The sequence below is a fragment of the Camarhynchus parvulus genome, chromosome 3, assembly GCF_901933205.1.
Source record: "Camarhynchus parvulus chromosome 3, STF_HiC, whole genome shotgun sequence".
Classification (NCBI taxonomy): Eukaryota; Metazoa; Chordata; class Aves; order Passeriformes; family Thraupidae; genus Camarhynchus; species Camarhynchus parvulus.
The window spans coordinates 699,452-712,514 of NC_044573.1; the positions used below are offsets into that span (position 1 = coordinate 699,452).

The 13,063-nt window shown below is 49.0% G+C and overlaps 1 protein-coding gene across 1 annotated transcript in view; it reads left to right on the forward strand.

Moving 5' to 3' along the window:
• PAK5 (p21 (RAC1) activated kinase 5) overlaps nt 1–13,063 on the forward strand; it is a 78,292-nt gene that overhangs the window by 32,493 nt on the left and 32,736 nt on the right. Inside the window, exon 2 of the mRNA XM_030946369.1 lies at nt 11,925–12,139. Coding sequence (XP_030802229.1) covers nt 11,936–12,139 — 204 coding nt within the window. The 5' untranslated portion in view covers nt 11,925–11,935. The remainder of the gene's footprint in view (nt 1–11,924; nt 12,140–13,063) is intronic.

Below are 13,063 nucleotides of genomic sequence, written 5' to 3' on the forward strand. Positions count from 1 at the left end.
GCAGTGTGATTGCTTCATCCCATTGGGATTGTGCTCTCTCAGAGTTGGACAGCTGAAAAATACATATATTGCTAATTCAATTAGACTTTATTTACAAATATTGGCTCAGAGGGTTTCCAAGTCGATAACTTTGATTTCTTTTCCTTTTCTGATGAGCATAAGCCTTGCTGGATTCAGACCAGACAATGTGAAGCTCAGTCTTTTTCCAGCTTTACAAAATCTTGGCTTAGAAAATATTGATGAAGGGGAGCTCTGGTTTGCACTGGGAATGGGAGAGAGTGGCAGCAAAGGAGAGGGAGGGAAGTGGCCTCTCCTCTGGTGGCTATTCCTTGGTCAGAGTTGTCACCTGAAGCCCACAGCAGTTGCACCAGGACCCAAATGATGCTCCAGAAAGCCCAAGACTGAGACGACCCAGCTCTGCAGTGGGGAAAAGAGAGATGAGCTTTGAATTTTGGGGAGGTATGAAATACACAGGTACCCAGCTGTGCTCTGGGTGTGATTTGGGATCTAGCTGCTCAGGAGTGAGATTTGCCTTAAGCAGGCTGAGGGTGACACTTAGGACAGAGCTCTCAGAATTCTGAATTTCCTCTGAGTTTTGAAACTCCTTTGCAGCAAGTCAAACCCTGTGAAAGAGGTGTCACAGCACCCTAGTAAATATACATGGGGCTTTTCATTTCCCTGTAGATACCCAGCTGCATATTTGGTATTCTAGAAACTGAACCCTTGTCCTGGATGAGCTGATGTTTAAAATGGTACCATGGGCAGTTAAATGCTTGGTGGCTCCAGTGCAGATCAGCTTTTCCAGCCTGAGCCCTGCTAGGGAGAGAGAAGGAGCTCACATGGCCCTGGCACTGATTTATTCACATCACATCTCTCGTGTGGGTGAGCTGAGCCTTCGGCTTTTGGCATCCTGAGCTTGGTTACTCGCAAGGACATGCCACAGGTAAGAAACACAGGGGGACAAGATGATGTTATTTCCATTTAAAACATTCAGCCTGAGTGATAGGAGGAGAGAGAATGGTTATAATAACACAGCTGATTGCTGTCAGAATACTGAGAGGGAGTTTTATTGGAAAAGGCATTATACAGCCCACTGTGCTTTGCATAATCATTTTAAAAGCAGTTCAGGACATCTTCCTGCCTTTATCCTGGGGAAGGCAGGAATAATTCAGAAACCAGGGCTGTCAGTGTGGCTGAGCTCCAGGCTGGGCACAGCTACACCAGGCTGGATGCACAGGGTGCAGCTGCAGGGGGTGCAGAGACTCAGTTACAGGAGTAGAGCACAAAAACATGCTCTGCTCATCCTCTTGTGGTGTCTCAGACAATTTGAGTCTCGTGGCTGCCCTAAAGTCACCTTTCTGAAACCTTCCTGTTGCCCCATGAAGCAAACAGTCAGTCACCTCAGATACCTACCTGGAGCACACACAGTTTTCAGGTCAGCTGAAACAGAAAATTCCAGGGTATTTATTGAGTCTTGTGCCCAAAACTCGAGAAAATGGACATTTTGAGGGGTTAACTATATCTCTAATAGCTTTTGAGTTTGTTGTGATTCCCTGTTTAAGTACAAGAGGGAAACGGTGAGAATTAAATGAGAGATTTTGTAGGACAGCATATTTCATTAGAACACAAACTATCTTTTTTTCTGCTAAGAAAAGGTTTCCTTTAGGACCCGAGCTCCTTCTGCACATTTAATTTCCCTCTCAGCCAGTGACTCTGCAGGCCCTTTTTCCCAAAGTGCTGACTCTGGCCTCACCACTTGACATACCCAGCCATGTTCCCTTCATGCATTTTTTGCAGTCACTTTCCTGGCTCATCTTTGACTTCCCAGTTGTATCAGCAGCTTTGTTGGAGTCATTCCCTAACAAAGTGGGGAATGAATGAATGAACGACTCTCCCTGCCTCTGGAAACAGCAGTGAATGCAACCAGAGTCAGCATGCAGAGATGTCCTTTTCTGGTAATTATTATCTTCTAATTGATGGTGAGTTTTTGATGCTGAGCCCTTCAGAAGGACCTGCAATCTCAGATGTAAATATGCTAAATTTAAACACAGACATATGTATTTAAATATAAACAGAGGGGTTGGAGTCTGATGGGTCCCTGACACCATTTCACCAGGCAGGATGGGAGCCTTGGGCTCTGTGAGCCACTGCTTGCTGAGCTGGTGGCCAGGTTCTGCACTCTGCATGGCCTCAGCATCTCCCCCTCGGTGGTAAATGAGATGTATCAGGCAGTGCTTGGAGAGGGCAGAGGATGCTGCCTTCCCTCCCAGACCCCTTGTCAGGATGGTGTTTTCCTGAGATGTATCAGGCAGTGCTTGGAGAGGGCAGAGGATGCTGCCTTCCCTCCCAGACCCCTTGTCAGGATGGTGTTTTCCCAGCCAGAGCCTCCAGAGCTCAGGGAGATCACTCCCTGCAGGCTGGGGAGGGATGATGTCGTGCTGTTCCAGCAGAAGTGTTTCTTCTGGGAGACAAGTGGCTTTTTAACATAATTGTCTGCAAGTTTGGGAGCTGCATCAGCTCATGCACACAGTCACATGGCAGCTTCTCCTGGTGCTTCCAGAGCAAGATTCCTGGGAGTCATCCTAGCTGCTCACTTACCTGGCAAAACATTTCCCTTGTTGGTTTTCTTCTGAGAGGCTGGAAGGGTCCTTTTGGACTATTTCAGATGAAACCTCTCATCCTGGAGAGGGCCTGGAGAGGATGGATGGGCCCAGAAAAATGCAGTGATTCACGTGTGTGCATCCTTCCTCAGAAGGAAGGGATGGGAGCCGCCTCCTGCAGCAGCACCATCTTTTGGAGGGTGGCAGTGGTGGCCATCTGAGATGCTGTAACCTCTCCAGTTGCTCAAAACCTTCCTGCAGTGAAAAACCATTTCTACTGTTGGTATTTAAAAGGTGGGAAACAATAAAAACCTACAGTAGCATTCTTCTTGCTGGATTTGCACCGAGATAAAAACGTGTGGGTTCTTTCATTCAGTTCACTGTAGTTTTTGTTTGCTTCTCTGTGTCTGCTCTGAAAACTTTGCTATCAGCTTCAGGGAGAAGGCATGACGAGAAGGGCAGACCCATCATTTCCAAACTGCTGTCTGCAGGTGGCAGAACACAAAGTCTGCATGGCTCGGTTGCTTGGCTCTGAAAAACAAAATCCGTGTTGAGGAATTCCTCAGATGCAATTATTGATCACTGGGGATTAGCCAGGGGAGGAGGACTGAGCTTTATAAACATTCCATGTTCTGTGTAAAGAGCTCATGGTGACCTTTCTGAAGAAGGCAATAAACAGTGAGCTCTGGAAACCCTTCAAGGGATCAGTTCTCATTTTTAATGTGGAAACAGAGTATGGCCTGACAGCAGCTCAGTAGGTAATAGGATAAGAATTGACTTTCGGACCAGCTTTCCAGCACAATGCAGAGTGGAACAGAAAGAAAAAAAACACCACCAAGAAAATATGTAAGGAATAAAAATTTGAGTTAGACTCTACACATTTGTGATTTATTGTAGACTGTGGAAATATTTTCCCTTCAGTAACAGGAATGCAGAGTAAAACCAGATAGAAGGGTAGGGAACCTGCAGTGATAACAACAGGCATGATTTCCATCTTGCAGGCACTCGCTGTGGATACATTCATCTACAGACCTGTTTGTTTGCATTTTAAAGGTCTTTTGACATACCAAATAAAAGTGATTTTGCACCATTTCTTGGCCAACACAGGTCAGATCCTGTGTTGCATCCTAAAGATATTCTAATGAGAGGCTTGCCATTAGTGATGAATGAATAATGAAGCATCTGTTGCTGTTGATCATTCATGGAAAGCAACCTTTTTTACAAATGTGATGGTAATAGAGCACTTCTCAGAGCCAGCACAGCCTGTACTATTTTAGATGTAAGATAAGAAATGCAGTGAATGATTTTGTAGGCAAATGAAGTGAATGCAAACATAGCAGTGAGGAGTTGTGGCAGGAGGTCAAATCCAGAGCCCCAGTGTCATTCCCTTGCTCCAGTGGTATGTGGTGCTGTCACAGGCATTGTCGCCCTCCTGTCCCATTTCACTTGTCCCTGTGACACCTCTGGGGGCTGTAAAACCATCTCTGTTCATGGATGCATCCAGCTCTGGATCCAACCAGCTCAAGGTCAGCTGCTTTCTAAACCTAGAAACCATTGTGCCTCCTTTTTTTCCAAGCAAACGCTGTCTTCCTCTTTTGCTAGATACAGAATTTCATATCCTTGCAGTCCTTCTCCTACAGTTACCCCAGCCTAGGAATGTCCATATTTACTGATACTCAGGATTACAGTTTCACTGTCCTTGTTCTGATGTTTCCTGCAGGTTTGTCTGCTCTCTGCTCATATATCTCTACTCATATATCATCCCTTTCATGCTTGACAGTGTTTCCTTCACTGAGTATTTTTTCCTAATTTAAGACATAGAAATGGAGTACCTGCATCCTTTAATATGGAACAGTATAGAATTGTCTTAAATAGTGCTAATATCAACTCAGAAAAAAATAATTTACAGCTGAAGTTCCAGCAGTGACTTGAGACTCAGGGTGTCTTGTTTAATGGGTGCCTTATTTAATCCCCTCTCCCTGTGGATGTCCAGCATTTCCTACAAAGCTGATACCATTAATTATCTCAAGCTGAGCACCCAGAGGACTGTTTGCTCCTGCAAATGTGGAATATTTTCACTTGCTAGGGGTAGAAATTGTCTGAGTTACCTCCCGGGGTTTGGGGGGCTGGGGGGGGTTTCCTCTTTAATCTGCCCAGAGCTGTTGCAGGCTAATTCCCTGCACAGGCCTCTGTCTCCACGTTGCTATTTATGTGTGCATGTGTATGAGATAATAGAGAGTGACTGACTACAATATATGCGTTTAAGCGACTCAGCTGAAAATTACTGAGCATTAAAATCCCCTGGGAATCACAAGACTTCTAAATTAGGAGAGCACATGTCAGTCAGTGTGTGGAAATGAGTCTCCTACAAGAGTAGCTTTCAATAAGAAGAATGAGCATTGTTCCCTGGAGTGCATCAATCCCAGTTTGGCCACTCTGTACCAGCTTTTACTATTTCTCTGGAAGCATACATGGGCTTTTGTTATGATTTTTCCCTGGCTTTTGTTCCGCTGTGCATTTCTATTAGCTGTGTCTCATGGGCCAGCTATCAAGGGACACACTGCTGTGCTGTGCCAAATGAAGGCATTTCCAGCCACAAACAAGGTATTGTGGATTGAAAAGAGCCAGGGACAGTGACAGGTAATTGTTTAAATGTGCTTTATTGTGTTGAGCAGTGACTTAGAAACCCTGAGAAACTGGCTGATTTGACCTGAGGCTGAAATGAGCAGAATGCCTCAGGGGGGATGAGGGGCTTTGGGACAGAGGCATTTTTGTGGGTCTGGTCCATCACTACATCTCTTTCCATGATTGGGGCGTGTATTTTAATAGTGGTTAAACAACTTAGAGGTCTGTCCCATCTCCAAAAAATACCAGACACCCTGAAAATCCATGATAGAAAGTTGAATCCTATTGATCATCAGTCTTTTAATTCTGAAGCTCACACGGGCATGCACTGAAAATGATACTTCTGTACTTTCATTGGACTGAAAGAATAGTCTGGAAAAACGATGTGGTCACAGTGATTAATTTCTGTCTGTACATTATTTGCGTGCAGAAAAGCTTAGCAGAATGGCAAAAGACTCAAAATGGGAGCTGACTTGGTTTGTTCAGGGTTTGTAGGTCCTTTGTGTTGCTGCCAGAGGGGCAGTGTTTAAAATCATCATTAGTGGAGCGTTGGGAACATCTTCCAAGGTGTTATTGTATTGTTCCCGAACTGAGATGCTCCAATCATAATGAGGAGCAGAGGGATGAGCAGGGATCACAGGAGATGGGGTCCCTCATTAGACAGGTGAGCCAAGCTAGCATTCACCTGCATATTGTCCATTCCTGTGGCAAAACAGAAAAACCATGTATCTATCTAAGGCAGTAATGAGCTCTGCCTCTAGCAGCAGCTTCATAAATAAATTCCAGACATGACCACAGGACTCACCTGCCTCTGCCTGAGGTGCTCCCTGCTTCTGGGGTGAATCCCGTTTGTTTCCATCCTGTCCATCCAGAGTGACACTCTGGGAGTTAGGAAGGTATTTAGGAATATTGTATGCGGAAAGTTAAACAGGATTTCACCTTTTGTCAGTAGTGGGTCAGGCCTGACCTGAAACCAGTGTGGTTTTTAAGAGTCTTTCCATGAACTTTATTGTCTCCTTTTTCAGCTCACTCTGCTTTTCCAGGTGTAGCTTCTGGTTTTATCTCCTGAAAAATTTTCAGTTTCAGTTTCAGTATTTTCAGTTAAAAACAGAGATAAATTCTTCTTAAAAACTTAAGCCTGCAGTCAGGGGCATGCTTTTTCTTTTTTTTTTGCAAAAGAAGCTCGTGCTCTGGTTGCAGCCAGCAGCAGAGGGTCCCTACCAAGGAGCTCAGAACCATCCTTAGACAGAGAGGAAACACAGAGCTATTGCTGTTGCTGTTCCTTATTAAAGAAAAAAAAAAACCAAACAATTTTCCTCATTTTTAACAGTTTTATTAGCTATACTAAATACATTGAATGTACATTAGGTATATAGATGCACAGCTATGTGTTGGTCTCCTTTCACTTGCCTGAGGAGCAGGAGCTCACAGCAGGGTGAGCCAAAGGAGAGCCAGCATCATTTCCACCTCTCACTCACTGCCAGAGCGTCTCAGGGATTTGTGCTGCCCTCAGTCCAGCCCACACTCTGCCTCTCTCCTGGAGATGGAGTGTCAGCCCAGCTCCCGTTTGTCTGGAGCCCTGGCTCTGCAGGCTGCCTTGACACGTTAATTTAATTTGTGCCTCTCAACTCATGCTCTCTCATTTAGGATCAAGTATGGGGAAAGGTTACAATTAATCAGAGTGGGGAACAGAGCCACCAGAGCTAATGATGTGTTACTGCTCTGGAGGGGAATAATTAGGGTCCTTGTGGCGCAGAAAACTGTTATTAGTGAGTAAAAAGTATCAAAAGAAAGCGACTTGCACCCATCTCCCCATATTGCAATCTGTGTCTCTGTCAGGTTTTTAAAAATGAAGCATTTTGTTAATGCTCCTGCCTGTAACCAGGTTTTTTGGCTGTGCGGCTGACTTGAGAGAAAATGTGCCTTTGCACAAGACCTTTTCACAGCCCTGGCTGCTGCCCCCCTCTGGGCTCACAGAGGATGCTCAGCATGCATGGAGGCAATTTTTATATGTTAATAGCATGCCCATCCACGAGGGAAAGGGGCTCTGCTGCTGCTTGCTCAGCTGAGGAACCACAGGGAATCCCTGCAGAAAATACAGGCTCCCAGGCTTAATGCAGTGTGCACTTGCTAATTGAATATGAACTAATTGCTGCTGTTTGAAAGCAAGCCCGTGGCAGGGCTGGGGCAGGCAGGGGGCACAGAGCCCCTCCTGAGGCAGCACTGTGCTGCAGCAGCAGTGAGGTGTGTGCAGGAAATCCCTGCAGCCTAGCCAGGGTGCCCCAGGGTCCCCTGGGGTCAGTGGGCACCTCCTCTGGCTGATGAAATGCCACAGGAAGAAAGAGAGCTTACACAGCTATAGTGCAGAGTCATTGGAAGTTCCATTGTAAAGTGAAAATTCCCATCTCCCTTCATTATTCCAGGTACTGACTTTGCGTTTTCATGTGTGGCAGAACATCCCAGACCTTTGCTCAGGGTTATCTGGGGACATGTGGGATGGCAAGGGCTGTTGTCACTGCTTAAGGGATGCACTTGGAACACTGGCAGTTTTCAAGATTACAAGACATGAAAGGTATTTCCAACTTCTGCAGTCTTTTTTAAAAGAGTAGCTGTTTGGAGGGGGAGCAAAAATTGGCTCTGACTTTTTTATTGGGAACAGAAAACGCGGCAGAGCTAAACAGAATTCTCTCTTATTTTGTAGCTGACTGAATTACTCTTAGGATATGATAAAAGATACAGAATATCTTTAACCTTAGAAGGAAGTAATCCTTTTGTTGTTTTATTCCTACTGCCTTGGATATAACTTGCTGTAAGTGCAAACATTTGTTCTGTGAGGGCAGTAACATAGATCTGGACTTTCAGCTTTCCAGTTCCTCAGTCTTGGAGTGTGCTCTGGTCTCACCTGCAGGAGAGGGACAACTCCTGGAAACCCCAGGATGGGACCAGACTTTTGAGAGTGAGCAAACCGGTGAGCTCTGTGTGAGCTGGCAGGGTTTAACCTTTTGTGGGAAATCCTGTGCTGAGCCCAGGCCACCATGGGAGAGCCTGGATGGGCCCCCAGAACAGCACTGCCACCCTCCTGTGCCAGTGTGGGACTGGAGGGGGCTCCTGGCTGGGAAGAGCCTTCAGCTGGGCCTGGGGGGCAGCACAGAGAGAGTGCAGGGGCTGCCAGAGGGGATTTATTTACCATCTGCTGCTCCACATCTCACACCTTGCACGGCATCATCTCAGGAAAGGTCCTCAGGGAGGTCTGGTCTGTGGATGAGATGTGGAGCAGCCTGGCAGCCCGTGGCTCTGTGATGTCAGTGAATGACTGCTGTGCACAGAAAGCGGGGCACTGAGAGGAGCCAGGCCTGGGTGTGCTGATGGGCATGGAGTTGCATTTGTTGGGCACCATAGTAAGCAGCACTAAGGGCAAAAGCAGTGATGGCTCCTGAGCCCCCTCTGAGGCCCTGGTGCCTGCAGCAGCCCGTGGAGCTGTGTCACAGCTCCTCAGCAGAGCTGGCACTGCTCCTTCCCTGGGCACACCCGAGAGTAAGAAATGCTGCAGTTATGGAAGCCTTTGGGTCACAGTGTCCAGAGCACAGCTCACACATTTCTCCTGCTGTCCCTGTTCTTCCCCATCCCCTGGTGGTGTTTCTGGGCCCAGCCCTGCTGTGGGTGACCCAGGAGAGGCACTGAGGGCCTCATCAGGTGCTGCAATAGCCTCATTTCCCCCCAGTACTGCGTATTGCTCTAGTGAGTGTCTGTCCCTATTTGCCCATCATGGCTGTGGTTCAGAAGCTCTGCCATTGCCGGCTCTTGCCCCGTGCCTGGGCTGTGGGCTGAGGAGCCCTGGGCATGGCAGCCTGGAGCAGAACAGGCTCAGCTCCTGGCTCTGCCATGTCAGAGCAGACTGGCTCAGGTGTCCTGCTGTCCTGCTGCCCAGCTCACTGTCTGCTGGCACTGAAGGGCTGCCTCCTGCAGACCCCACAGGTACAAACACAAAATGCGTGTGCTGCGTCAGTTCAGACAAGGGTGAGTGAAGGATCTCTGTAGAGCTGCCCCAGGGAAGCACTGCAGGGGTGGGTCCTGTTCCCCCCAAAGCCATCAGCAGTGCCCCCCAGTGTCCCCTTGTGCCAGGCTGTCCCTTGGCAAGGAAGGACAGACATGCTGCCTGTGCTCATCGCACCAGAATAGCACACGTGGCAGGTACAGTGCCTCATTTCCTCTCCTCTGCGGGGTGGGCACGGGGGGAGCTGCACAGAGAGCTGGCACTTGCTGGGAGCCCTGGCACAGTCAGGGCCTCGTTGGAAGCTGTCAAGAGGAATTAAGTGCAGGGTGAGTGCTCTGGCGTGGGGGGGGCTCAGGGGCAGCTCTGCAGGGCTGTCCTGCAGCCTCCCTCCTCCCTGCGCCTCTCATCGTGGCTGCCCTCTTGGCTGGGGATGTTTGCCCAAGTAATCCCATTAGGAAATTAGGGGTTCTTAATAACAGTGTGAGGGCATTGCTGGTTTGTGTGAATGGGAGGGTGCCTAAATGAATTTCATACATTTTGTGCTCTTGATGCAAATTTCAGAAGTTTCCTGCCACACACACATTATCCAGCATCCTGGAAAGCTCTGTCATTCCTCTTCAAAGCTCTTGGGTTATTCCTAAAATGGCTTTAGATGTCTTGGAGAACATGGAGTCACTTACCAGGGATGTTTTGTGCTTCCTCACCTGATAAAATAAGTCCTTTCTTTTTTGTGTCATATCAATAAAGGTATGGGAAAATTTGAATCATCTCTCCTTCTCTGAGGTATGAGGACCCAGCCCATCAGTGGGGACTGAATCAGGACACTTACAAGCCCAGAGCATAAGGTTTCACAGACTTGGCTGCCCCAAACCTCATCCTCAGACAGCTGAGGAGAGCAGGCAGCCCCATTTCCATTCTTTGGGAGAAATGAGGGGAGATGGGGCTCCCTTGTGACTGCTGTGTATGTTACAGTTCTTTGAGGGGACTGTGCTGAGGGCAGGCTGCCTTGGCTTTGCAGTGAAGTGGAGGTGACTTGCTGGCTGCTATCCTGGTGAGTGAAAGTGCTGTTCATTTTAAAAGCAGTGTGCACTGTGCCAGCTGATGGGCTTTTAGTTACCCACTGGTGTTTGGAGCTCAGGAGGACTTCAAGCAGCTGCCTTGGGATGCAAGTCCTGTGGGAAACGCTGGCATTGATCAGAGGAAAAAACACAAGTCTAGAGCTGATGGTTTAAACTGCTCCTCCAATAGTGTCATGGATTCCTGTCCCTGGGGCAGATGGGATCGATGCAGTGCCATGGATCTGCACTGCTGGGGCACTGCCTGGCCTGGGGCTGCTGCTCTTTGAGCTGCAAGGGGCTCAAATGGGCAATCTCTGAGCAGAGAGCAGCCCCGTGGCTTTGGAAGTGTGTCTGTGAGTGCCACAAGGTGCCCACGTGCACCCAAGAGAAACACAACAGTTGTGATGCTGGGAAGGCAAAAAAGGCACATATCAAAGTGATTGTATTACAATATAATCACTTTTGGTATGTGCCTTTTTGGAGGTTTTGGGAGAGGAAGGTGAGGAAGATACCCAAGTTAACAGAGCTGGACAGACACTGTCAAAAGAGCAGGAGATTGGGAAGTTCACAGTAGGGTGGAAAGCCAGGGAGAGGAGTGTGGGAGACCTGTGAAGAGAGGCCAAGTCTGCTCTGTCTAAAAGAAATATGCTCAGAGACAATCACCTTCATATACACAGGGGGGCTTAGAAAGCAGCCAGCAATCAATTTTCAAATAGTGGACACGATCTTTAGATAAACTAGTGAAAGGCAGTGAGGGTGGAATAAATGCCTGATTTATCACTGCATCTTTCCTTAGCAGCAGCAGCAGCAACAAAACTGTATTTTCTTCTCTGAGCTTCCCCTCTCCACCTCCTGAACAAAGTCAGGGAAGCACCTTTACAGCTGTGATGGAAGAGCAGCTGCCAGCCTCCTCACCCTGCTGCTGTTTCACACAGATGCTGCTCCAGTGCAGTGCCAGCCCTGCTGGGAATGGCCCAGAGAGCAGGGTGGAGGAGAAAGTAGGCAGAGAGCTTTTCCAGCACAGGACAGTATGTCACTGACAAGCAACAGGTCCTCTCTCTGTTTCCCTGGGAGCAGGAATTTATCCCTGCCTGGCACAGCAGATTGCTGGAGCCCTCCAGAAGTCAGCTCTGAGCTTGCTTCAGTAGCCCTGTTAGGCTGCACTTCATTTCCAGGTGGCACCCACCGGCCCAAGGGTCACTGCAGGTGCAGAGGGCATTGGCTATTCCTGTGCCAGGGGTGCAGAGCTGTGCCTGCATTTGCTGCCCCTGTATGAGGGCACAGCTCACCCCTTAGCAAGGGCTGTCCCTGGGGCAGAGCCATCCCCTGCTGCTGGCATTGCTCCAGCTTGGAGTTCCATGGGCTGCGGCCTGCAGCGCGAGCTGAGAGAGGAGCACAAAGGGGCACCTGGGCTTTCTTTCCTGGGAATTCCCTTGTTTCATGAGGCATTATGAACTGGTTAATTTGTTGAAATCTTCTCCCAGAAAGGAGGTCAGGGAAGCGCTTGCCTCGCACAGGTCTCAGTGTGTGCAGTGAAGTTCATGGAGTAGCTGGCCAATGACATCTACTAAAATCCCCTGTGAAGCAGAGACAGTGGCTGAGGGATACAACAGAGTGTAAACATGTGGCTTTTTATCTTTTCTGCAGATCTTTCCACCATGTTTGGGAAAAAGAAGAAGAGGCTGGAAATTTCCGGCCCCTCCAACTTCGAGCACCGGGTGCACACTGGCTTCGACCACCGGGAGCAGAAGTTCACGGGGCTGCCCCAGCAGTGGCACAGCCTGCTGGCAGACACCGCCAACAGGCCCAAGCCCATGGTGGATCCCTCATGCATCACCCCCATCCAGCTGGCTCCTATGAAGGTACTGCTGCCCCCCTGCCTGCCTTCATTGCCCTGATGCACCCTAAGGAAGCAGCGCCAGCCGCGAGTGGGCTCAGCAGTCAGTGTCCTGGGGGCAGGCACGGCTGGGAGGGAGCTGCAGATGCAAACACCTATCAGGAAAAAGGAATTGTGTGTATAAAAGCTGTGGGAGTGTCTCTGAAGAGCCTGAGGCACGGGCCTGGCAGGGCTGAGCCTTGGCACTGCTGGGCTGCAGAGGAAAGAGCCCCAGGTCCCAGGGGAGGCCCCAGCGCTGCTCCTCTGCAGCACCCAGCTCCTTGTAATTAATTCAGCAACTGTGCTTTAGGCAAAGGCAGGCTGGAGCAAGGGAGGGAGGGAAGTGTACCCCAAAGGAAGGAAATTAAATGGCCTGTCCAGCTGGGCAAGGAGCTCAGGGAGGGATGTGACTGCACCCACCACTGGGGTGGGACATGGTGGGGATGGAGCTGAGCTCCTCAGAGGCTGGGACAGTGACACAGCCCAGGTCATGCCTGGGGGCTCAGGCTGCACACCTGGGAGGAACACTTGGCTTAGAGGGTAGAGCAGCACTGGACAGGGAGCCAGCAGGATTCCAGGCTCAGGACTCGGATTAACTGGCCCTGATTGTGCAGTTTCTCTGGGACTGCACATCCTGACATGCAGGTGAATCACACCTGTGTGATGGTGATCCCAGACCCTGCCAGCCATGCCCCTTTCCCTGCCATGCAGCTGCAGAATCAATTCAGGATTTCATTTTCATGAGGATTTTCCTGCAGCAAGGGAAAATCAGATAATCCTGAGAGCGTGGACCCTGCAGTTACATTTGCTAAGTGCTCTTTGCTAAATTTACATTTGCTGCCTGCTCAGGAAGGGCACTCAGCACCTGCTGGTCAGGGCTGCTGGCTGCTGCTGCAGGACAATGGGGATA